General features: G+C 39.4%; 1 protein-coding gene and 1 pseudogene across 11 annotated transcripts in view; both read right to left on the bottom strand.

Annotated features, from left to right (window-relative positions):
• The window catches only part of PSD3 (pleckstrin and Sec7 domain containing 3), a 575,483-nt gene that overhangs the window by 37,538 nt on the left and 511,260 nt on the right, over positions 1 to 26,685 (bottom strand). For 10 of the 11 annotated variants that reach the window (XM_058443514.1, XM_058443503.1, XM_058443505.1 and 7 more), the window contains 2 exons: positions 6,727 to 6,884; positions 4,134 to 4,278 (listed from right to left, as the gene is read on the bottom strand). In XM_058443514.1, the coding sequence (XP_058299497.1) occupies positions 4,134 to 4,278; positions 6,727 to 6,884 (303 nt within the window). Of the gene's footprint in view, positions 1 to 535; positions 586 to 4,133; positions 4,279 to 6,726; positions 6,885 to 26,685 lie in introns of all 11 variants that reach the window. The other variant, XM_058443504.1, reaches the window with a different exon arrangement.
• LOC116473762 (small ribosomal subunit protein uS14-like) lies at positions 15,474 to 16,218 on the bottom strand (annotated as a pseudogene).

Here is a 26,685-nt window from a genome sequence, read left to right as displayed (position 1 = left end):
GGTGGTGGGGTCGGGGTGGTGGAGATCATCTCATTTCTTTCCAAATAAATTAAATTCCTGAAATGATATGGTTACCTTGTCTTACATGATACTGGAGGATATTTCTTTTTGGTTATTACCTTCTTATTTAAAATCTTCAATCCCTAACTGTGATTATACTACATATACATTTTTTTTGCATCTCTGTGGATTTATGTCCAAAATGAAGGAAAACATTTTAAAAAATTATGCATTCTATTTTTGGTTCCAGTGTAAGTCATCCGTTTGAAATAAGAGTGCCTACCATGATAAATGTGTTTGCTTGCCTGTTCTGGCGAAAACACGCAAACAGATGAACACATTCATTTTCATGTGCATATCACTTACTAGTATACAGTTCCTAAATAGGAAAGCAGTACATTTTTTAAAGTATAAAGTAAACAGAACTGTAGATTTTAGTGAGGGAAAATCAAGGAAACACTCATATGTTGCTCTAAGTTACATATACCTTCCACGAATGACATGCTTATTAACAGCCCTCTTTCGTTCAACTCACCTTCTCCCCTGGATCTTTTATAGAACTGAATGTGAGAAATACTCAATCTACTGAAAAAGAACAATGGGAAAGTCCATCGTCAAATTAACAGAGCAAAACTCAGTTTTGGAAGGTTTTTTTTTTTTGCTTCTAGTTACTCAATTTTTTCCCTCCCCTTATATCATGTAATGTGATGTACCTTTTATGCGATATACTCTTTATGTGGTATGCTGTTTAAGTATGCACATTTAAAGCAGAGTAATGCATTTGCTTTAAGAGTTCATATTTTAGTTGGATAGATGGAGATGTCTGCCAACATGTCTTCTGGTCATCAATAAGAGCATTCCTTTTCTTTTAAAGTTGTAGTGTACTTGTTACCCTTAAAAATTAAATGAAATTGTGTCCTGCAGGAACTGTACAGTAATAGTAATGCTTATAAGTAAGCATTCAATAAATGTTAATGATAACTATGAATTAAAAACAGAAGAATCTTTCCTGAAACCACAGATTCCTCCTTCTTACTACTAGTCTTTCTGTTTTTATAACTATGGCTAGACTTGAGCACATTCCCCCCCTCCACTTCCTTATTACCTTCCATTCCTTCCCCCATCAAAGAAGGCCAATGTGGTTTGTCTTCCCATGACTTCACCAAAACTGTTCTTGCTAAAGTTATCCAGTGATATAGTTTGGATGCTTGTCCCCTCCAAATCTCATGCTGAAATCTGATCCCCAGTGTTGGAGGTGGGACCTGGTAAGAGGTGTTTGGGTTATGGGAGTAGATCCCTCATGAATGGCTTGATGCCACCCTTATGATAATGAGGTAGTTCTTGCTTTCTTAGTTCAAGTGAAAGTCGGTTGTTAAAAAGAGGCTGGCACTTTCCCTTCCTCTCTTTCTTGCCATGTGACACATCTGTTTCCCTTTCCCCTTCTATCATTATTTGATGCTTCCGGAGATTCTTACCAGAAGCAGATGCTGACGCCATGCTTCCTGTACAGCCTGCAGAACCGTGAGCCAAATAAACCTCTCTTCTTTACAAATGACCCAGGCTCTAGTAGTCCTTTATAGAAACACAAAATGGACTAAGACACCCAATGACCTCCCAGCCACTAAATACGACATTTTTTAATCTAAATTTTCCCAGAACCTTTTCCCCCTTTTCTTGGCACAACATTCTCCCTGTTTGTATTAAATCTAAGCAACTTTTTGGAAAATTGCTTATCAAGTGCCTTAGTCTGCTTCGGAGCTCTGGCCACTGCAGCAATTGGAGATACAAAGAAAAAAATGATCCAAGAAAGGAGTCTAAGAAGCAAGGGGGGAAATCAAGAGACAGTGAGGTGAGACTCCATAAGCAGGTCAGACACCACAGTCCCTAGCTGTCCAAGTCACAATGACAGCCTGTTTCCTCTACTTCCATGAGCCACCAGAACTGTCCATTCCATACTTTCAAGGTCTGTCAAGCACTTTCACTACGATCCATTTCTTCTACAGCTACCTTGGTTATCTGTCCTCTGGATTACTGAAAATTCCTTTAAAATGGACCTTTCTAAGGCCGGGCACGGTGGCTCACGCTTGTAATCCCAGCACTTTGGGAGGCCGAGGCGGGCGGATCACGAGGTCAGGAGATCGAGACCACGGTGAAACCCCGTCTCTACTAAAAATACAAAAAATTAGCTGGGCGTGGTGGCGGGCGCCTGTAGTCCCAGCTACTCACAGAGGCTGACGCAGGAGAATGGCGTGAACCCGGGAGGCGGAGCTTGCAGTGAGCCGAGCCTGTGCCACTGCACTCCAGCCTGGGCGACAGAGCGAGACTCCGTCTCAAAAAAAAAAAAAAAAAAAAAAAAAAATGAGCCTTTCTGCTTCTAGTAGTATCTTCTTCTAACAATTCCTCATATTGTAACGAGAATAATTTTTAAAGCAAAAATGTGATCATATTACTCTCCTGCTTAAAACTATTATTATTATTATTATTATTTTTTTTTTTCAGATGGAGTTTTGCTCTGTCACCCAGGCTGGAATGCAGTGGCATGATCTCGGCTCACTGCAACCTCTGCCTTCTGGGTTCAAGCAGCTCTCCTGTCTCCGCCTCCTGAGTAGCTGGGATTACAGTCATCCACCACTATGACTGGCTAATTTTTCTATTTTTACTAGACACAGGGTTTTACCATGCTGGCCAGGCTGGTCTCGAACTCCTGACCTCAGGTGATATGCCCACCTCAGCCTACGAAAGTGCTGGGATTACAGGCATGAGCCACTGTGCCCGGTCTTAAAGCTATTATTTTAAGGATGCTGGGAACCACAGAAGCATCCAAAATCCTACACATGACAAACAAGGCCTTTCATGATTTGGCCTTTGCTGACCTCTGCAGAGGTACATTTCTTGCTTTTTCTCAACACTGTGCTCATGTCACAGTTAATAACTTGTGTGTGGTTCCTGCATCCAGTGCTCTCTTCTCTAGGCCTTCGTTCCTCTGCTGCCTCATTCTCCTATCTTGTCCCACATCTCACCTAACTGCCTCTCATCCTTTAAGCTTTACATTAGGTACCACATTTCCTTCTTCACCTCCAAGGCTAGGCTAGATAATGTCCCTTCCTTGAACCTCCACAGCTCTCTGGACTTATCCTTCTTGTACTTCTATCAAATCATTTTACAGTGACTTCCTTATTTATATTTGCCACACCTTCAGGAGAGATCTGGGCTTCATCTGCCTTTCTATCTCCAGGGCCAAAAATAGTCTCTTATGTACAACAGGCACACAATACACATTTATTAAATAAATCTATCATTGATAATTGCTCCCTCTCTTGCCATGGGACACATCTTATGATATCAAAGATGTATAGGGAGCTAGTTAATACCAACACTTGGTCGATCATAGTCAGATAAAACTATGTAATAAGAAATTCACAAAGACATCAAAGTAGCTTCCAAAATCTTTAGTCACTGGCAAGGGGTACTGCAGACAGGTTTAAAATCGGCAAACCTGGCTGGTAGGCAGTGTCCTTACAAGAGTTTTAAGTGAAAAAGGACACGATAAAATATGACTTTTAGTACGATTAATGTGACCACAGAAGGGGGCTTATGTAAATACACTTGGAGCAGAGTTCCGGTACACTTTATCTTCATTAGCTTGGAAAATCCAAATGGTCCATTCAGCTCTGCTCTGAGGAGTAGGGCAGGCCCTTCCCCATTGTAATATGAACCGTGGATTCCTGGAAATATTTTTATATTTCTAGCACTAAACACATCCTGGAATATGGTAAATGCTCAATAAAAATGAGCTAATAAATGAATGAAAGAAAAGCTTGTTACCAAGCCAGACCATGAGCTGGTAGTTAAAACAAACAAAACATCAAGTATGGCTAATAATGAACTAATATAAACCTTAGAAACTGAATCAAAGTAGGTGTCCTACTAACTGAGACTCAATTATGTCAGCTTCCTACATGAAGTGTAAAACCCAGTGTACTGCATTTCTGCCTCATTTATACGATACGCTCTCACAGGGCAAGGTCTCGCACCTGCCCCCAAAACATGGAGTACTATCCAAAGACAAATATTTATCACATTATTTTACAAAGTACTTTTTCCCAAGGTCAAAGCACTATCAAGATGATTACCTGAGACAATTTTGTTGTAGTGGCAGGCAGAAGTGGGCGGCTAAACTTCTTCTGAGAGCCGATTGCTGCTGGAAATGGTGGTGCAGAGAATACAGCTGCCACACAATTGATTTTGTTTATCCACCCTTGCATTTCCTCTGGGCTCCTATAAGAAATAGATATGTTTATATTAGGATATTGCTATGTCTAAGTAGCATCACACTTTGCCTATTTCACATTACTGATTTGCAATGGCATGTGAAAATCATTTACTCCTCCTGGTACAACTAATCCTTGACAAAACTTCATTAGAGATGAATATTGTCATTCAACGATCACCAAAGAAGCTATGATCATCACAGTGCAAGACTGTGAATCTCTCCCTGGGAAACAGAAGGGAAAAAAGAGAAACACTTGACGATAAATATTTATTAAACCCCTACTTTCTCTTTGATACGAGGCTAGGACAAAAATTAATCATAAAATTTACTCATCTCTTTTAATTGTACTGTTTAATTTTAAAATCTAACTGAGGAATGTATTGGTAGAGGGAAGGTAAAAGGATTTATCTACTTTGGAAAACAGTTGACAGGTTCTTCAAAAGTTAACTGTGCATTTATCATACGTCCCAGCAATTCTACTCCTAAGTAACTATCCAAGAGAAATAAAAACATATAGGTAGGCCGGACATGGTGGCTCATGCCTGTAATCCCAGCACTTTGGGAAGCCGAGGTGGGCAGATCACCTGAGGTCAGGAGTTCAAGACCAGCCTGGCCAACGTGGTGAAACCGCATCTCTACTAAAAATACAAAAATTAGCCAGGCGTGGTGGTGCGCACTTGTAGTCCCAGCTACTTGGGAGGCTGAGGCAGGAGAATCGCTTGTACCTGGGAGGCAGAGGTTGCAGTGAGCAGAGATCACGCCACTGCACTCCATGCTAGGGTGGCAAAGTGAGACTCCATCTCAAAAGAAAACATATAGATACACAAAGATTTGTATGTTAGTATTTATAGCATCATCATTCCTAAGAGTCAAAAAAAGGAAACAATCCAAATTGTCCAGTAAATGGATAAACAAAATGCAGTAAATGCACACAACTGAATAGTATTTAGCAGTAAAGTACTGACACACACTACAAGATGGATACAATTCCAAAGCTTTATGTTAAATAAAAGAAGCCAGACACAAAAGCCCACATCATATATTAGTCTGTTTATATGAAATGTCCAGAAAGGGCAATACCGTAGAGGCAGAAAGTAGATCAGTGGGTGCCTGGGGCTGGAGGTGAGCATGGGAGTGACTACAAAATGCACACGGGGATCTCTTTGGAGTGATGGAAATGTTTCAAAAATGGACTGTGGTGATGGCTGAGCCATTCTGTAAATATGCTAAGAAAATCATTGAAATGTACATTTAAAACTGGTGATATTTTATGGTATGTAAAGCATACCTCAATAATACTATTTAAAAAACCCACCTGAGAGGAGGTGAAAATCATCTGATGTGATCGTATTTTTAAATTACGTGTCATATCCGGAAAGGCCAAGATTCACAGCACTTAATAAATATTTGTAAACTCATAAATGAATGGTAGAAATGATCATGAATCAGGACAGATTATCTACCATACACGTAATCAATAAACAAAGTAAAAAAAAAGTCAGCCAAAGTCATTTCCTTCATCAATTACTCTGACAGAAACCATACTAACTAACCTGAGACCACTCTAAATGACAGCTCCTCACAGCACCCTCTCTATGCTCATCTCTCTAGCTCCATTATTATTTCAATGGACTGTTTTTTGCATCAATTCTGTCCAAAGTAATTAGATCTCCTTACTTATTACATCTGGTATTTTTGATTTAAAAAATTAGGGAACAGAATAATTTGAAAGTTTCTTTATGCCTAATAGCTGTAATTACTCACCCAGCTATGGGTCCCTGTGTGATGTTAACCGTCCCATTCCTACACTCAAAAACCCCAGGCAAGTTGTTTCCTTACAACTTCCTCCTAAAACTGGCAATTCATCCCATTTCCTTGCTCACAGTAGAATGACACCTTTTCCATCTAGTATAATCATGGACTACTAGAGCTCGGAAGGGAAACAGAAAAATAAACACCTACATTTATTGAACAGTTCCTATGTGCCAGGCACTGTGTGAGGTATTATATACACTTATCTCACTGACTCCTCACTAGAACTCTGTAAGATAAACATTTTCCCCTAGACTGCTGACGAGCTGAGTTTCAGAGGTTAAACTCTGTGCTAGGAGAAAGAGCTAGAGCAACGGTGTTATCCAGGTCTATTTTACTCATTTTGCGATAGAACTTGTCTACTAAAACCCTCATATTTTATTGATGAGGATACTGAATTCTAGAGATGGTAAGTGGCTAACTAAAAGTCAAAGGGCTACTTTGTAACAGGCAAAAACGTAAATCCTGGGTTTCTTTTTTTATTTTAATCTTCTTAGGCAGTTATCTCTCTAATGTAAGCAGTTCATGACTTAGATTCCAACTCAAAAAATTTCCCCTGCAGAGCTTGATTTTATTCCTTGGTATAAAGTGGTACTAAGTGAACTAAAACACAAAATCAAATAAAAACCAATAAAACATACTGAGTTTGAAAAAGCAAGACCCTCCAGTCGGCAGTTTTAAGTTTAAACACGTTTGGTTTCTTCTCATAGTCCGTGGCCTTGGATGCCAATGCGTGGTGCACACTCACAGCGTTTTTCAAGTCGTCTTCAGACAAGGCCTTTTCTGGCTTGTATTCATCCTATAGATGGACACAAAGAAAATAAAGGCAAAAATCACGATCAGAATTCAACTTAATTTTTTAAAAGCAAAAACTAAAAAAATAGTTTTTAGAAAATCCAAGTAAGTGAATGAAAAAAATGAAATGAATGGTGAGTAAAAACAACCTTATAAATGTTTTGCAACGTCATGTTGTTTGAAAAACTTGCTGAGAATGAGAAAATACATCTACCCAAGGCATTTTTTTAAAAATCTGTTTTTTTAAAAAACTGATATACAATAATTGAGGTAAATAGGTAAGTAAGGCCAAAGGCAGAAAAATCTATCGTACACATTTTATAATGAACAGAAATGAGACTTGGACCAATAGTGTGATTTGGTTTCAGGATTAAATGGATAAAAGCAAAACCTTACAGGTAACTGTCAACAGAATTATACCGAGGGTAAAAACAATGCCATTGTGTTCTTTGCTCTAAAGATATTACATGTTCCTGTTACTTTCTGTTTAGACTAATATTATCAAAAGAAAAATGAATAGTAAAATAAAATAATTACTCCAGCTCTTCTGCTGAAAGAAAAGAGGAAAATCAATAATCAAGTGAAAGCTTAGCTTGTTATCAAAAATTGAAAAATAGGTAAATGCAGCCGGGCACGGTGGCTCACGCTTGTAATCCCAGCACTTTGGGAGGCCGAGGCGGGCGGATCACGAGGTCAGCAGATCGAGACCACGGTGAGACCCCGTCTCTACTAAAAATACAAAAAATTAGCCGGGCGTGGTGGCGGGCGCCTGTAGTCCCAGCTACTCGGAGAGGCTGCGGCAGGAGAATGGCGTGAACCCGGGAGGCGGAGCTTGCAGTGAGCCGAGATCGCGCCACTGCACTCAAGCCTGGGTGACAGAGCGAGACTCTGTCTCAAAAAAAAAAAAAAAAAAAAGAAAAGAAAAATAGGTAAATGCCTATGCTACAAACTGTTAGATATTTTCTAGAGTTTAAGGCCCCCCTTCCTCCTTGCCATATTTTATCAAAAACAAGATAAACATGCATTCTGTAGAACACACACATGCACCCCCAAACACACACACCACATCACCTTCTAATTAGTAGCAAAAGCCTAAAGAAAGATACTGTCTGTTTTCTTATCAGTCTGCTTTTACCAATTTTCAGAAAAACAATGATAGTCCTGCATACTTCCCCTCCCTTTCATTTATCCCCTCCACAAACCAAGCAGTTCAAATGTACTACTGCCATCAATTCAAATTGAGTCCAAAATAATCCTTCATGTGACAATGGTATGAGGCAAAGGTTTTCCCTCTACAATATGATGTAAATACCAGCTGTAATATAAGGAATATCCACATTTATAATATTAAACGACAAAACTGTCACTTTGGAATTGCAACAAGTCTTACTTCATTAAGCCTCCGAGGTTAAGAAGTGGTATTGACAATGGCAGTCTTCTAGAGTGGTACAATGAATAAAGGAGAATTTAAAAAATAAATACAAGATATTTATATGTACCTGTTACTAATTCCCACTAATTCATAAAACTATAATCTAGTTACATTTTAAGAACTGTCTTGTCATTTTTTAAATGAGATTTTTCTCAGTAATTTGGCGTTCTAAATATTCACAAATCTCTTTCCAGGGAAATTTTCACCAGAGTAGGAATTTCAACTAGAGGTAGCATGACTACAAAACCCCTCCGGCCTTATAATTATGCTATAACAGAACCCTGCACATCTGGCTCTCCACGCCGTGTAACTTAGATTCCACACAGAAACATGAGGTAGGTAAATAACTGGAATAAGGAGAAATGATGAGGGATAAAATCACTTTAGGGAATTTATATGCCATCTCCATTTCCATACATACTGATCCCCTAACACACCTAATGATTGAGTTTGCACAAAGGTTAGCCTAGAAATTTGTGTGTACTTTTTTTTTTTTATATTCTAGGTCCATGATTTAAGCTTTTATCTTAATTCCTCTTCCCTATTTTCTTTGAATTAATATTTTGTTGCTGTTTGAATTTCTTAACATGATTACCTAGTTCTTTTGTTTTCCATATTTCTTCTTTGGTTAAGAAAGAATTTAAGGTTACAATTTTTCCTCTGAGTATGGGTTACACTGCATAGCAGAGTCTGGGAATGAAGAGTATTTTTTCATTTCTTTCTAGATAGTTTGTAGTTTTAATTTTTTATCTCTTCTTTAATCTTTGTAATATCAAATAATGTGCTTCTCAAATTTAAGGTGAAGTTTTAGTTATATATTATTAGATAGTCATAATTTTATTGCCTTATGACCAGAGAATATGGTCTAGAAAATCTATTTTCCTCAAATTTGGTAAGGTTTTTCTTGTGGCCAATCACATGTTTGATTTTTGTTAATGTTCCATAAATATACAAAAAATTTATTCTGTGAGGTATGAATGTGTATTTATATTCAAGTTTAATGACTCAGTTCCTCTGCCCTTACATCATTTTTTCTACTAGTTTATCCCCTTCAGACAAGTATATTAATCTTTTCCACTTCGATTTCTTGTTGCATTTCTGATACTTTTCTAAACATTTTAGTTGCTATGTTGTCTGGTGCATTTAGGTTTATAACTATCATCTTCCTTATAACTATGTGCCACTTATTACTTAAAATGTTCTTCTTTATCCTGTTTAATGCTTAGTCATATAAGATGGAAATTTAAAAGAGTCTTTCTTTTACGAAAATGCTCTATTTATCTATTCTTCACCCACATCAACAAGATAAGACTTTGAAAAATGTTTTGTTCTGGAATCTTACTAAAATTATCTTGTGTTATGCATTTTCTGTTTCAAGAACCCTTATTTTGAATTTAGATTATACATTCTAAGTCCCTCATAGATTTAACTGCATCTATGTTTCCTTGCTCATCTGCTTCTTTCTTTTTTCCATCCTGACCTCTCTCCTCTCACACCTTTGCTATTTTCTCTTCTCTCAAGTATTTTCTCTAGGTAGCTGGTATACTGTTTTATCCTTATCCTCAAGTATCTTTCATTTCTCTCATAGGTACAGAACTGGATATAGAACATATGGCTGCAGTCTTCTTCATGTGTTTTACTTATTGTCTGGAGATGCTATTCTACCATCTTCTAGCTTCCAGTTTAATGCAAGTCCAATGCCAATCTAATTACTTTCTCTTTTTCTTGTTTTTTCTCTTAGGAATCACATATGGGTTTTCCTTTAATCTTAGGATTCAGGATTTTTTGCTAGGCTATGCCTTACTTTTCTTATCCATTCATTTAGTCTGAAACTAAAAAGTCCCACCCTTATTCTCCCTTATGTGACCATTCACTTGGGTTGATAATTGCTGACAAAAGTAATAAACATAGTTGTGCAGACTGTAGCCAAGACAGATTTAAGGTTTCCAGCTATGGTTGCATCCAGTGCCAACCTACAATTCTTTTACATCTCTATGATTTTTGAAATTCTTCCTTGGCTTTTTGTTACAATACTCTCCTGGTTTCTCTCCTACCTCTCTGATCATTATTTTGCTATCTCTTCTTCATGCCCTTCTATGTAACCGTTGGGATGGTTTCAACTCCAGATATGTATCACAATGTCTAACAAACTGCTATAGGTGAATAGGAAACACAAAACCAATTGGTAGCTATTACTGTTGAACGACTTAGACTGTCTCATTTGGAGCCACTATAAATATTCTTTGAGTATATTATCTGCTGATATCTTCACTTAAAACCAAGCTCAAAGGATGATAGTCTTATGCTGTTCTTAAAAATGCAAAAAAAAAATTTTTTTAATGCAACCTTTATTACAGACCCAGGAAAAAAGCTAACAGTAATTGTCATCTTGGAAGAACTGCATCACTATTTTAAAAGAGGACTCTATTCCAAGGTAGTTTCCTAAACTCTAAGGTAAACTGCCTGATTACCTTATACTGGAAGGAAAACACTACATAGGGCATCAGTGGAAGACAGGATCTATTTAATTAGGGCTAAACTGAAGTTGAAAAATTTTAAGTCTAGGAAGCTTCCACTTTTCTAGTTGATAATACAATTTTACCATTTTTTCTTAAAAAGGCAAAATACAAACCTTAAAATATTTTCAGCATTCTGAATTCCCACTAGAAAATAAACCTCCAACTACACACACACACACACACACACACACACAAAGGGCAAAACCAAGAGTAGAGTGGAAACATTAGGGTTGACAACTGGATTAAAAAAATGACTTTATCCTACCAAGTTCATTCTGACATCTTTATTTTTCACTAAAGGAGAGGACAGTGTTTAAATGGTAGAATTGGGCAGGAAGAAATAAGGGATAAATTATCATAATCAAACCATTTCAAATCAAGGACTATTTGCTGCGCAAACTAAATGTGAAACAGTGAGCAAGATAAATCCAATCAAGAAATTTTCTGTGAGAAAAGAAAATGCTCCACGACATCTAATTACTATCCATTTTCTCAAATAAATGAGAGGTGAAAATGATGACTAAAAACATGTTACTCTCTTGTGTTCCCTGCAATCTACATCGTTTTATGTAATAGGATTCATCAGAGCACTCCACCAACCCAATAAGCACCAACAATGTGATTTCACAATGCTATTTATTTTAAATTCATTTAAAGCATGAAATAAAAAGCTTTTTTTCCCTGAGAAGCTTGTTAATTAAACCTCTTGTGAAGTTGAATCTTAACACACTAACAAAAATCATCTACATATGTACAAAAAATTGGCATCAGGTCTGAAAAATTGTACTTTCAGGTAATATAAACTACAATTTGGAAAATGACCAAATTGTAATTAAAATTCTTATCAATTTAAAAAGCATATTCAAGACTCCAGTTTTCAATATATTATTTACTTCTTGCCTCATTAAATAGGTAAAATAGCTACATGTAATTAAAACAATTTTAAACAAAGTTGAAACTGTCTTGATTTCCACTGAGAGAACATAAAAAGGGAAAGCGAGACCATATTGTTACTTGGAGCTACGTGGAAATTAATAAAAATGTTAGTAATTAAAGCAAGCTGGGTCCTAAATTGTCTATTAATTCATGGTTTTGAAAATGGCATTAAAAATGTTTTTCATAACTTGATGAATATATTTTTTAAAAAAATGCTAAGTATGTCTGATTAGGTGTCTTTCTAAAACTCATTCAGCTTCGTCCTAATACCTATTTCAACATGTAAAAGAGCACAGAACCAGCAGATTCACAAAAGGAAATAAAAACGCCATGAGTTCGCAAGAAAGCAGAATGACTGACAGGAGACCAGGCCAGAGATGGGCCTGCTCCAGGTGCCACAGTCTTGGGCACATCAGCTCCAGACTGATTGCTGTCATCACAGTCTGGGAGGCCTTGAATCTTCAGTGGCTTCCTTCTGTGCCTGAACCAAGCCCTCCCCTGATTCGACCCATACTTCCAACACTGCAGAAACTGCTTTTCCAATTAAACTTTTGAAAAACCTATTGGTTGAGCCTAGGAGGTCAAAGCTGCAGTGAACTGTGATCGCACCACTGCATTCCAGCCTGGGTGAAAGAGTGAGAAACTGTGTCAAAAAACAAACAAAAAAACAAGCCCCCAAAACAAAACACAAACAAACAAAAACCACTTATAGGCAGCTGGAACAAAATGTCTCTTCCAAGTAAGCCAGAGAATAAAGATGATTCTGCACCAAGGACACAGTTCCTGATCTGTGATAGCAAATGTACGTTTTAGATAACAAACTGGTTTTTCACTTCTAAAGACAGAGTAAAAGTAAATAAATTCAGGTTTGAACAGTTGTTTTCTAGACCCTAAAGATAAAAAAAATTAGAGATTCTTGAGAGCCTGGTCTGCAGACTACAAAAATCAAGAGGTGAACTCTAAGTGATTCACTGCCATGCACTAACCAGCCACCTACACCCATCGCTCTTAACCATTCCATCAAACATCTCTAGGGCAGTTCAGTTTTGTAACAACCAGAACTGGAACAAGAATAACATCACAAGCCTTATAAAAATACTTTCAAGAGAGAAGCATAGACTGGCAGGGACAGACACAAAGCCCATGACAGAAACTGAGAGAGAACTTTTGAAGCTTAGTGATAGCAAAGGTTTGTCAAAGCACTTGGCTAGCAGATGACTCACTCTGTAATGAAGTGGATATGAAGTTACTATCCAAATGTCAACAATGATGGATCATCAGAACCAACAGGAATTGAATCATTTTAACGTCAATTAAAATGCACATTCAATTCATAGCAATTTCTAATTTTTAAAGCACATATGAACTATGAGTATTACATTAAAATAATATTTGTCTTTTCTTCCATGAACGGTTTACATTCCCATAGTAATAATTAACTACCAATAAGGCACACATCTTTTAGGTACTCTTGGGCTCAGGGGTACTGCAAGTACTAGAAAAAACACAGATAGGAGTGTGCTCTTAGTTAGCTATAAAACAGACAAAAAGACTGTACCATAAAAGTCCTATTATGCCAGATCATGACTGATACCTGGACTCTGGAACAGTTTTGAAATGTGCAAATATTTAAATCAGCACCTATGCTGGTGTTGTACATCACAAGCTCTAGCTCAGAGAGTTATAGAAACTAGAAAGAAGTATTCACCCAAATTTATTCCATTCACCCTGTATTTTCTCCAACCTTCACCTATACACTTGGTTTATATCATGTTAACGGGTGCTTTTTCACGAGGTGATTTTAAGAGTCCACTAGCCATTCATTGCATGATACTGGTCTTCTCACCCACACTGTCAGGACAAGTGTTTTCAGGGACCAGATGCTATGTTTATTTCTCACATAGCTCCCAACATGACATTTTGTAAAGGGATCTGACATTACTATCGTGATACTCTGTGGATTTACTCTTTGCTTGAAAGTGAAATGCATATGTGACTAAGTAACATTAAGGAAGGGGCCAGAAAGGAAAATGAGGCAAATGGTGATGAGGCAGATTGTGTGTAACCCAGAGAAGCAAAACAAGAGCTCTGGATAATATAAGAAACTGTCTGAGGGAAAGGAACAAAGACTAGGACTTACCTTACTTGAGAGTTAAATCAATAACAGGAAAGAAAAGAGATTCAATGGAAATGAGACAGACACCGGGTACTTGTTATTTTCAAAAGTCACAGGAAGGGGAATATGAGAAAAAGAGGAGTGGAGTGGATCAAACTGGAAACTTCTGGGTGAGCTTCTCGAGTGTAGTTGTCTATGTCCTCTCTGCCTCTGCATCCTCAACTCTCCAATCTGAAACTGCTTTATTGATAATTTCCTACTTGCTAAATTGACGTGGTGCTCTCCAATTCCCTATCTTACCTTTTCATGACACGGCACATTTCAAACATCTCTTAACGTCTGTGGTACCAGTTTTCTCTCTGGCTTAGTTTTCTTCCTAGCTGTCTGGCCACATCGCACAGGCTCCTCCTCCTGTCTCTTCCTCCTAGGGCACATACGAGTATCTGGTCCACTGACTCTGTCCTCCATCTTCTCCTCACTCTTGGAGTGATATCATCTACTTGCATGGCTTAAATCATGAATTCTTTGTTAATGACTGTTCAGATCTGCATTTCTGGCCCCTTCATTGGCTCCAGATCACAGTATGCATAATTGCTTACTGGACACATCCATTTATTACTCCACACACTCTGAATTCAAAACCTCAAACTAAAGTCTCCAAGTAGAACTATGTTTCTCCCTCCATCTTACTCCTGCCCTCGTTCAAGTTAATCTGGTCTCTATGTCTTTGATAGAACCTGTTTCCAAGTCATTCTCTATCCTGCAGCCAGACCGATCTTTTTTTTGAGACAGAGTTTTTGCTCTGTCACCCAGGCTGGAGTGCAGTAGCAAGACCTCGGCTCACTGCAACCTCCGCCTCCTGGGTTCAAGTATTTCTCCTGCCTCAGACTCCTGAGTAGCTAGGATTACAGGCACGTGCCACCACGCCTGGCTAATTGTTGCATTTTTAGTAGAGATGGGGTTTCACCATGTTGGTCAGGCTGGTCTTGAACTCCTGATGTCATGATCCACCTGCCTCAGCCTCCCAAAGTGCTGGGATTACAAGTGTGAGCCACCGCAACTGGCGCAGACTGATCTTTTTAAAATATAAATATAGATGCTGTGCGTGGTGGCTCCTGCCTATAATCCCTGCAGTTTGGGAGGCCAAGGCAGGAGGATTGCTTAAGTTGAGGAATTCAAGACCAGCCTGGGTAACAAAGTCAGATCCCGTCTCTACAAATAATAGAAAAACTAGCCAGGTGTGGTGCTGCACGCCTGTGGTCCCAGCTACTCAGGGGGATGAAGTTGGAGGACCGCTTGATCCTGGGTGGGGTCAAGGCTGCAGTGAACTGAGACCCCACCATTGCACTCCAGCTTGGGTAACAGAGTGAGACCTAGTTTCAAAAAAATAAGTAAAATAATCATGTCACTCCCCATTTAAAACACGTGATAGCTCCAACTGGTCTAAGATAAAGTCTCAACTCTGTAACATGGTTTTCTAGGCTCTTCTGCTGAACCTGCAGTTCCCCACACATGCTGCATCACATCTAAGTATCCATACAGGTTTGTCTCTGAGTTCCCTTCCATGACTAACTTCTATTTCTGTTTTTTTTTTTTTTTTTTTAATGTTTATTTTATGTACAAAGAACTATCATGGTTTTTCACTGAGTAGATGCCTTGGATAATCCTTTGAAGGAAGATCGTTTAGTCCAACTTAATGAAACCGATATCCTTCGCGTACTGACGGAAACACTGGCGGCACATTGAGGCCGTATTTCCGGATCAGACCGTGCCGGTTTGAACAGACGCGGCAAGAGCGAGAACCCTGGCCGAATTTATGCGGGTGGCTCCAGTACAGCTGCTGATGACCAATCTTGCTCTCAGCAGTGCAACGAGGTAAAAGGAAGAATCTATTTCTGTTTTTAAGCGTGGGGTTAGATATCACTTTTTTCATGAACTCTTTCATGAGCTTCCCTTCTCTTGCTCAGGTTAAGTGCCCTTCCAGATGTGTTTCCATGCCACCCTCCTCTCTTTGTAGCATTTCTCAAATTGCATTGAATTGGCCTTTTATTTGTTAATTTCTTCAGAATGAAGAAGAAAGCTCCTTTGGGCACTATATCTTGCTCACAATCATATCTCTAGTGTACAACATTCTAAAAAAACGGGCAAAGTCCTAATCTTATATATGCACTCATTATTGACTTGCTTCCTAGGTAAATTTATGGCCCTCTGTATCAGAAAGGTAGTTACTAGCCAAAGTTCAGCTGATACTGGATACTTAAGCCATATTTTAAGTGTCAATCTGAGAGATATAAAACAGGATGCCAACACTTCCACATACTTCATGGTATCTGGGAACAACAGACCTGAAAAAGGTCTATGTTAGAAAATCTCAAAGTTTACTTACTCAAATAATAGAAGATATGAGACATATTCCAGTGAAAGAATGGAAAGTCTCACATTCCAGTGAAAGAGTGGCTGGAGCCAGGGAAGTGCAATCAGAGACAGGGCAAAGCCATCCCTCTTTACTCAAGTCAGAGGCTGAAGGAAAGTTAATGCACAGTTGCTGTGCAGTGGCCAAGTTAGTCGAAGCTGGGTGAAGCCATAACAGTTAGAGACCTCTCCCCACAATAGCATTTTAAACTTCCAGTAATTACAAGGGTCTCACACTAGAGTGTTCATATTTACTTAAGAAGAGACTAATGGAAAAAATACTAGCTTGGCTAGTACCATCCTCACAATACTGAGTAGGTTAATCAACTTTAGAACGCCAGCTTTTCAATTTAAAAAATGGGAGCAGTATCCTCCTATGAGGTTGTGAAGCTCAGATGCAAGACGTAACCTACAAACTATTATACTAACAAACCAGTCTTATTTCTGGCTAAATGGCCAATGAAGCAAGCTGGCTCAGGCAATCTGCCAAGCTATTTCCTACATTTGTGATATATAATGCTCTGATCTGGGAGTGGTTACTCTTTTAGATATGAAATATACAGAAATGCTCTGCAAGGCTATGTGGGCTTTCTTTAACACAGGAATACGGCTCTTAAATGTCTCTTCAAAAAGGTAGGGGGCTTCTTGTGCTTATTTGTTTCATGTTTTTGCCACATGGAATGGGTATATAGAGCCTATGACTTATTTTTTCATAAAGGGAGTATCTAAATCTCCAGGGTTGAGGTGGTGAGAGGGAGAGGGAGAGGAGGCATGTGTGTGATCTTTGGTAAAATTCCTCTAACTAGAAGACAAGTATGTAGAAGTCATGTCATATATAAAATTAACGTCTATGGGAATGAGGAATGGGGTGATATGGCATTTTTGACCAGTGTTTATGCCACATCGCTAGCTCCAGAACACGAAGCCCTCTGCCTTGCCTAGCACTAGTGCTAGGAGGATTTATGGAGGCATTTGTCTCCTACCTGAAGTGGAAACAAAGGTAGAAGAAATTACTTATTTTTCAATAAAGGTATCAGGAAAAGCAAGGGCCTTTATTTGGATGCTTGAGACAGCCTAACTCTTAATCATTTCATACACAGACTGTTATAGGAAAATTGTGAAAAGGTAGGAAAATAGGTCTGAATAAAGCCAATCACTTTATTTTTATTTTTGAGACAGGGTCTCACGCTGTCGCCCAGGCAAGAGTGCAATGATCCTATCTTGACTCACTGTAACCTCCACCTCCTGGGCTCAATCAATCCTCCTGCCTCAGCATCCTGAGTAGCTGGGACCACAGGCAAGCACCATCATGTCTGGCTAATTTTTGTATTTTTTGTAGAGATGGGGTTTTGACATGTTGCCCAGGCTGGTCTTGAACTCTTGGGCTTAAGCAATCTACCCACCTCAGCGTCCCAAACTGCTGGGATTACAGGTGTGAGCCACTGTGCCCAACCACACCAGACACTTTATTCCTTATGAGATGACTAATAATCAGGAAAGGACTAAAAGAAAAAAACACTCTCATTTCTTATAAGAGTTGTGAGGAAGGGAACCAATTATTTACTATTAACCTACTGTGAGACAGGTGTTTTCACGTATTTAATCATTTCTTTATATCAACCTTGCAACATCATTTCCCCTCATTTTACAGATCAATGAGTTGAGGTTCGGAGAGGATAATTAACTGCTCCAAATCAGCAATTAGTTAAGTGACAGACTTGGAGTTTGACAAGGCATGTCTACTTCCTGGAGTATGACTCTGCATACTCTTCAAGGTGTGACTCTTCTTTTGGAAGAGACTTTTAGTGCTCTTCCAAGAGATGTATTTTCTTAGGGGGATCTGAGGAAGCTGGGGACAGCGATCCCCAGCCTAACAAAGCTCTTAATTTAATACCTAAGGGGCTGCTGACACTGTGTGCATGTGTTCAGGAGGCATGCAACATATGGCGGTATAAACACAGGGCGGCCATAACCTTAAGAGGCATGAGATATTATTTATTAAAGCTTCAACTTCCCATAGGAGTGGCCAAAAACCTTTGCAACAAGCCACTTTGGCTGGGATGGGAGTAGTGAAAGAGGTTGTGTGAATGGAGACTGTGAGGACTTGGCACTCTCTCCTGTGTAATTTCAGCTGTGCCTAGTTTTCCTTCTGATGACTATTGTGACTTTTTTTGTTTATTTGTTTTTCGGAGGGGAAAGCCTTTACTGTTATTCTCCATTTGTAATGAGGAAATGCGAAATGAATTATTCTTGAATTGTTCTATATGGGTAAAAAACATTATATGCTATTACACAGTGGAGAAGTCTTGATGAAAGGCTTAAAGTAACTGATGAGCAACTCATAATGAAATGAGACCCTAAACAGACCATTATTCCAGGGGCTGGGGGCAGTGGTTTGTGTAGGTGTGTGGTATATATGTGCTTACAATGAAGGAAAGGTGGTCTTTAAAGCCAGCCATTATGGACTTATGGAATGGCTGCAATTGCCAGCCATTACGATTTCTTTCAAAGACCAATTTGATTCATTTAATCAGGGAAGCAGAGGCCCTGTTTCCTTCTGTCTCAGGCAATACTACCCCCCTCATTTATCCCCAAGGCCAAGACACTGGCAGCCGCAGGAGGGAAAATGGAGGGCACTCAGGAGGGAAGTTAACTGGAAGCCCTCGGACAGGAATCCTTGATGCTGAGAAATGTATATGAGGGAGAAAGGTGTGGAGAAAGAGAGAATGGATGTAGAACCTGAGTGTGCTAGTGAGGCCCTCAAGGACAGATGCTGGATCCTGGGATCTTTGCATCCCCACGTCCAGCAAAGCCCCTGTTACACAGGAGGCCAAATGAGTGAGCCTTTGTCAAACTGAATGATACTAACTTTGGGCCAGGGCTTTTTCTCCTCTCTCCTCACCCGAATAGTGGGGGATTGGCTGAAGAAGGGAAGAAGAAGGAGGAGAGACATTTCTGCTATACTGGAATCCCAGGAGTGTAAATATTGGCATCCTAAGAGCACAGAAGGGAGAACAATATGGCACTCCGAGGGCACATGCCCCACAAAGGTCCTGTGAGGAGGGCTGCTTAGCATAGGGGACACTATGCCATCTAAGTCCTTTGAGTACCTGAGTATAGGTGGGAGCGGCAGTGACCTCTCCCTCAAAGAGCTTGAAATTCCTTGAGGGAAGAAAACAGTTCTTTTGTAAATGGGACACTTTTATGACATTGTGATACCATCTCTTTAATTTTCGTGATACCTTCATCATTTGAAACATAACTTTTTCATCATCTTTCTACTGCTTGCGACTCCCCCTCCAGCCTATAACGCAAACGTAAAAAGCAGTTTGCCATTCTTTGAATATGCCACATTCTCTCAAATCTGCTATTTTCACCCTTCTCTGGCTAAAACGCTTTCTTTCGCCTGACTGCCTGGCAAACTCCTGCTTATCTTTCAGGCATCACTTCAAGTCATGTTAATTCCTCAGGGAGGCATCCTCTGACCTTTGCAAGTATGCTTCGGTGGCCTTCTTCAGTAAGATTTTTCCACGCCTCTATTAGTTCATCTCATTGCTTAGTGAATGCTCAATTTATCTGTTTTCCTCCTGTTTTGTGAGCTCTGTGTAGACAGGGATTGTATCTTAGTCATCTTTGGAAGCCTAGAATTTTGCACAGTACCTGATGTGATAAATAGCTTTGGGAGGATATAAAACTCAAACTGTATAAACCCCAAACCACCTTGTAATCATACAATTTGCTTTTTGTGTAGCATCTGCTATCACGTGCTGATAGATTAGGCTTCCAACCAGGGGGAAGGATTAACCAGCAGTGGGAGACATTAGTAACCCCCTGTAGGATGCACACATCACCAGGATTAGCACTTCACACATGCTACAACCTGGGCAAGGGGAAGAAGTTTAACTACCTACTACTCTTGTTTCTGGTGGATGGCTCAATACCCCAAAGGACGCTCTGATGCAAAGGTCTGCTCAGCAGCAGGCAATACCCTATTAACCTAACAGGGAGTGGCATTTCCAGATGTAGATGCCCATAAGGTCTTCCTTCTTGTACGGTCTACCTACTTTTTTAGTTTTTAGTTTTACAAATTAGGAAGAAACTACAGAATGAGGTAGAAGCTACACAGTCAGGTAGATATAGCTAAACAAGACCCAGAACTATGAAGTTTAAGCTTCCATTGATTGAGGAATTAGTCTCTAGGATCTGTGCAAGGTTTCTAGCAACATATATTAGTTCTGATTTTTTAAAAAAGAGTATTAACAATAAGAAGAGAGTGGACACTGGTTATTAAACATGGCCACCCTTTTGCAGGCTTACTCTCATTGTAAGTAGATAGTTTACAGCTATGCGAGCATTCTTTTTGTATTTATTTATTTATTTTTGAGATGGAGTCTCGCTCTGTCGCCCAGGCTGGAGTGCAGTGGCACAATCTCGGCTCACTGCAAGCTCCGCCTCCTGGGTTCATGCCATTCTCCTGCCTCAGCCTCTCTGAGTAGCTGGGACTACAGGCGCCCAAGCATTCTTATGATTTAACTGAAATAGCAACCTGAACAATAGCCCATGATTCTACTTTTCACTCTTCATAAATGTATAATTTCCTTAGTGCCAGCTTTTCTCTTTACAAAAGCAATTTCACCCAACTTTCCCCAAATGCACATTTGCCACACTCCAGAGCTATCATAAATCTGGAGAAGCAACCTTCTTGGAGCTCTAATCCAAGCTGATGCTGAAGCTTCAAGGTTTACAAAGTTGTTCCCTTGTCAATACTAACCCATTCTCTATCTCGATGACTCAAACTCCCAATACATTTATCTGAGGGAGAGGACAGTGATGTAGGAAAAGCTGGTACCTTTGAAACAGCATCTCTCTTGGCGTCACTCCTCTCAAATGCTGAATGTGAGAATAGTTTTCTCTTCCCAGGCCCACCCTGAGACGGAGTGGGTGGAAATCCGGTGGCTAGGTATTCAGAGAAACGGTTTTGCCAAAGGCAGCTATGCCCCTTAACAGAGATTTTAGACGAAGTAAAGAAGCGAGCCAAGAGAGTGGAATTTATGCTGGGGAAACATCTGTAATATGTGAAATTTAATTTCAAAGGGTTCTTCCTTGCAGAGACAAAGGTAGTTAAAAGGACCAGCGTGGGCCCAGCACGCACACACATGCTGATCTGGCAGAGGCCAGAGTAGCTGACTTATAAACTAGAAGCTGTGTCCACTCCATAGGAAAATAAAGACAATACGAGATATCCAGCCATCTAAGAGCACGGATAATCTCCAAGTATCAACAACTGCCTCCATTTCTCCCTTGTCATGACCCTCAAAGTAATGTGAGAATTTTAGAAGGATGCAGCAAATCATTTACTTTGTGATCTTTGGGTTTCAGCTAACTCCATACCTCTTTCTACAAAGCCTGTTTTCCCACAAAGAGATCATGGTCCAAGGTGAAGCATTCCATGCTCCAATATTCCTTACCTGATGTATTCCAAAAGGAAGATGACAAAAGGGTTTGTGCTAGATACGGTCCTTCCTAATTTGGACACTTGAAAACAGTTCAGACAAAAAATAAAACAAAAAATAATTATAAAAGTGTTGTTTACAAGGCTGCTCTGGTAATACGCAAAATGTTAATGAAAGATACGGGTTTCCAGTGGCAGGGTCTGGAGAAGGGGTGGCAGGCACCAGATCCAGCCATCAAAGTGGCAAGAAGCAGCCCTGAAATGAGCCAAGGAGATGGGCGAGGAGGAAAGGGCTTCCAAGCAGAAACAAAAAGAAAAGACAAAGAAACTCTGAAGCTGAAAGCAAAGGCTGTGGGCAAGGGTCTGCTGCCCAAAAGGTTGATTTAAGGTGGGAATTGATCAATGAGAACTCATGGACACAGGAAGGGGAACATCACACTCGGGGGACAGTTGTGTGGTGGGGGGAGGGGGGAGGGACAGCAGTAGGAGATACACCTAATGCTAAATGACGAGTTAATGCGTGCAGCAAAACAACATGGCACATGGATACATATGTAACAAACCTGCACATTGTGCACATGTACCCTAAAACCTAAAGTATAATAATTAAAAAAAAAAAAAAAAAGAAATCTGGCCAAAAGTTGTTCTTTGTGTCTGAGGTGACGGTGACCCTTGCCTTCCATTCTGACTTAAACATCTGTATTCCCTGCCATAACATATTTTGCCACCTACAGCTAAAGTGAACTGTTGTCTTGTAAACTGTTGAACATTTAAGAATAAACTTTTGTAAAAAACAAAAACAAACAAGCAAACAAAACAACAACAACAAAAAAAGCAAAAAAGATATAGGATAGTTGAAATACAGTTAAAGTCCTTTAAATAAAGATCTGGGTGGACTAAGGAAGGCCAGTTTTAATAATCCTTTCAATCTTATATATGGCATTATTATAATATTTTGAAACATTTAAAATAACAATAAATCAAATGTATTCCTTCCCAGTCTCCGTTCCAAAGCGGTTGATCATCTCAGCGGTGCAAGTGCGCATGCCATGAGGGGTCGCCATCTGATTCAGTACTGTGGATAGTAAATCAAAGGGGAGGCCTCTTTTCCAGAGAAACACAGGTGTGGAAAGGCAATTACAGCAGTGTGTAAAGAGTGGAAAGACATGTGTTCATGGACAAACACCAAAAAAAAAAAGTTCAAAATGAATCCTTTCAGAACCTTTCCTCTGAGTATCCATACGTCGATAATACACTGAAAACAGACGTGTTGTCACAAACTTCTGTAAGGAATGAAATGAGGTATAGTCTTTCTGGAGGTAATTTAGAAATATGTTTTCAGAACTGTAAACAGTTCCTACAATGTGCCCCATGACACCCCTAGGAACCCTAAGAAAATAATATGTGCACGGGTGTGTGTGTATTGTTATTTTACAAATGAAAAACTAAAAAAGAATATGTCTGAAAGTGGGGGAAAAGTTAAATTATGATAAATCTATTTAACAAAAAATACTACAAGCATTTAAAAATGAGTATGTTTATAAATGATCTAGGTACAGAAGAAACAAAACCATAATTACATATCATTTCACAGTCACTAAATACCAGATTGATGAAAACCAAAAATGTTTCTAAAAAACTTTTAATAAGAAACTGTTTATGATAATATACAGAGTGAAAAGAATAAGATGCCAAAACTGTATTATTCTATGATTCCACATAGATTTAAACAGTCTCTTCCTGGGAGTGCTGTTAGCAAGACAGCAGAATAGGTAGTCCCAGCTCTCATCTACCCCATAAAAATATTGAGTCCATCAATCAGTTATTTACGGACCAAAATACCTACTAAGACAATGCCAAAATCCATTTAAGAGGTTGTAGTACCCCAGGAGAGCACAAAGCCAAGACACCCACGCTGAAACAGGTATGAAGAGCGATTTCATGTTACCCACATCAGCCCCTCCCTGAAGCTGACATGCCTCAGCACCCGAAGAGAATGCCCTGGCCCCTGACATCTCTCATGGGGGAAAGGAAAGAGGTCTTTGATATTCGATATTCTGGCTTTTCAGAAGGCTGCCTGGGTAATGGCTTTATCTTGGTTCACTTGGAATACTGACGGAACTGGAATAGTATGGATACCTGGGCACTGCTAAGAACAAAGGAAAGTGGTGGGTGGCTCGCTGCAGTCAGAACAGCTTGATGCAATTGGGAGAAAAGGTGGTCAACCTGAAGCTTCTACTTTGGGAGGGCTGAAGAAAGGTAGAGTGTGTGGTCCTCATTCCAGCTCTTCTTAGTCCCAAGGGACTAGTTTCTGTCTCACCTCACTCAGAGCACTATCAGAACTAGCACAGTTTGGAAGCCTGAAGGACACTTAGAACAGAGTAGATAGACAGGTGGCTTGCTGTGGCTGGGACAGTTAGTGTAATTGTGAGGTGTGCACAACTCAAGATTTCTCCCTTGGGAGGGAGAGAGAGGAGCAGAGTATGCATCCAGCATTCTGGCTTTTTGGAGAGCTATTTGAGGGAGTGGCATCTGACTCTCCTGATTCAGGGAACTGATGGCATACACTGAGGCATACACTTGGTGGCTGCTTACAACAGGGGACAGCTGGGTAGCTTCCTGCTCTAAAATCAGATAACTTGCAGTGTTGCAGACAGACATCAGAGGGTGCAAGGATTATGGGCTCCTGAAAAAGGATTCAGAGTTCCCTAAAATCTCTAGCAAAGATGACCGGTGAGGGGCTTCTGCTCTAGCAAGCCAGTCTTTATACTGGAAGAGGTGGCTGATTCTTCAAATGTGCACATCCCAATACAGCTACAAGAGACAGAAGAAACAGGAAAACACGGTTCAATGGAACAAAATGAATTTCCAGAAATCGACCCTAAAGAAACAAAAGTATATGAATTACCTGCATAAACATTGTAAAGATGCTCAACAAGCTAAAAAAAGATTAATAAACCAAATGAGAATATCAACAAAGAGAAAATATTTAAGGGAACTAAATAGATATTTTCAAGCTGAAGAATACAATAACTGAACTGAAAAATTCAGATGAGAAGCTCAAAAGCAGAAAACAAAGAAGAAAGAATGAGCAAACTTGAAGAGAGGCCATTTGAAATTATCCACTCAGAGAACACAGATAAATAAGAATGAAAAAGAGCTAAGAGAGCCTTAGGCATTAATGGTACATACCATTATGCAGACCAACACATTATGGAAATCCAAGAAAGAGCAGAAAGAAGAAAGAGGGCACAAAGCTTATTTACAGAACACTTTTGAAACCTGAGGAAGGAAACAGACATCTAGATTCTAGAAGCCTAATGACAATGAGGATTAATGGAAATAAATTACATTGGGACCAATGACAAAATTATAAAAAGTCAAAGAAAAAGAGAGGACTCTGAAAGTAGCAAAAGAAAAGTGATTTGTTTGTGGAGTTCTCAGCATAAATGATCCAGGGCCAGAAGTGACTGTGATGATATGTTCAAGGTGCTCAAAACAAACAAACAAACAAAAAAACACTTGCCACATAAGCATATTACATCCAGCAAAACTACCCTTTAAAAATGAAAGATATATAGACCAATGGAACAGAACAGAGCCCTCAGAAATAATACTACACATCTACAACTATCTGATTTTTGACAAACCTGACAAAAACAAGAAATGGGGAAAGGATTCCCTATTTAACAAATGGTGCTGCGAAAACTGGCTAGCTATATGTAGAAAGCTGAAACTGGATCCCCTCCTTACACCTTAGACAAAAATTAATTCAAGATGGATTAAAGACTTAAATGTTAGACCTAAAACCATAAAAACCCTAGAAGAAAACCTAGGCAATACCATTCAGGACATAGGCATGGGCAAAGACTTCATGTCTAAAACACCAAAAGCAATGGCAACAACAGCCAAAATTGACAAATGGGATCTCATTAAACTAAAGAGCTTCTGCACAGCAAACGAAACTACCATCAGAGTGAACTGGCAACCTACAGAATGGGAGAAAATTTTTGCAATCTACTCAACTGACAAAGGGCTAATATCCAGAATCTACAAAGAACTCAAATAAATTTACAAGAAAAACAAACAATCCCATCAAAAAGTGGGTGAAGGATATGAACACACACTTCTCAGAAGAAGACATTTCTGCAGCCAACAGACACATGAAAAAATGCTCATCATCACTGGCCATCAGAGAAATGAAAATCAAAACCACAATGAGATACCATCTCACACCAGTTAGAATGATGATCATTAAAAAGTCAGGAAACAACAGGTGCTGGAGAGGATGTGGAGAAATAGGAACACTTTTACACTGTTGGTGGGACTGTAAACTAGTTCAACCATTGTGGGAGTCAGTGTGGCGATTCCTCAGGGATCTCGAACTAGAAATACCATTTGACCCAGCCATCCCATTACTGGGTATATAACCAAAGGACTATAAATCATGCTGCTATAAAGACACATGCACACGTATGTTTACTGTGGCACTATTCACAATAGCAAAGACTTGGAACCAACCCAAATGTCCATCAATGATAGACTGGATTAAGAAAATGTGGCACATATACACCATGGAATACTATGCAGCCATAAAAAAAGGATGAGTTCACGTCCTTTGTAGGGACATGGATGAAAATGGAAACCATCATTCTCAGCAAACTATCGCAAGGACAAAAAACCAAACACCGCACGTTCTCACTCATAGGTGGGAATTGAACAATGAGAACACTTGGACCCAGGAAGGGGAACATCACACACCGGGGCCTGTTGTGGGGTGGGGGGAGGGGGGAGGGATAGCACTAAGAGATATACCTAATGTAAATGACGAGTTAATGGGTGCAGCACACTAACATGGCACATATATGCATATGTAACAAACCTGCACATTGTGCATATGTACCCTAGAACTTAAAGTAAAATATATATATATATAAA

Source organism: Hylobates moloch, unplaced genomic scaffold (genome assembly GCF_009828535.3).
Source record: "Hylobates moloch isolate HMO894 unplaced genomic scaffold, HMol_V3 SCAFFOLD_8, whole genome shotgun sequence".
NCBI classification, from domain to species: Eukaryota; Metazoa; Chordata; class Mammalia; order Primates; family Hylobatidae; genus Hylobates; species Hylobates moloch.
This window is presented reverse-complemented; position numbering and strand designations above follow the sequence as displayed.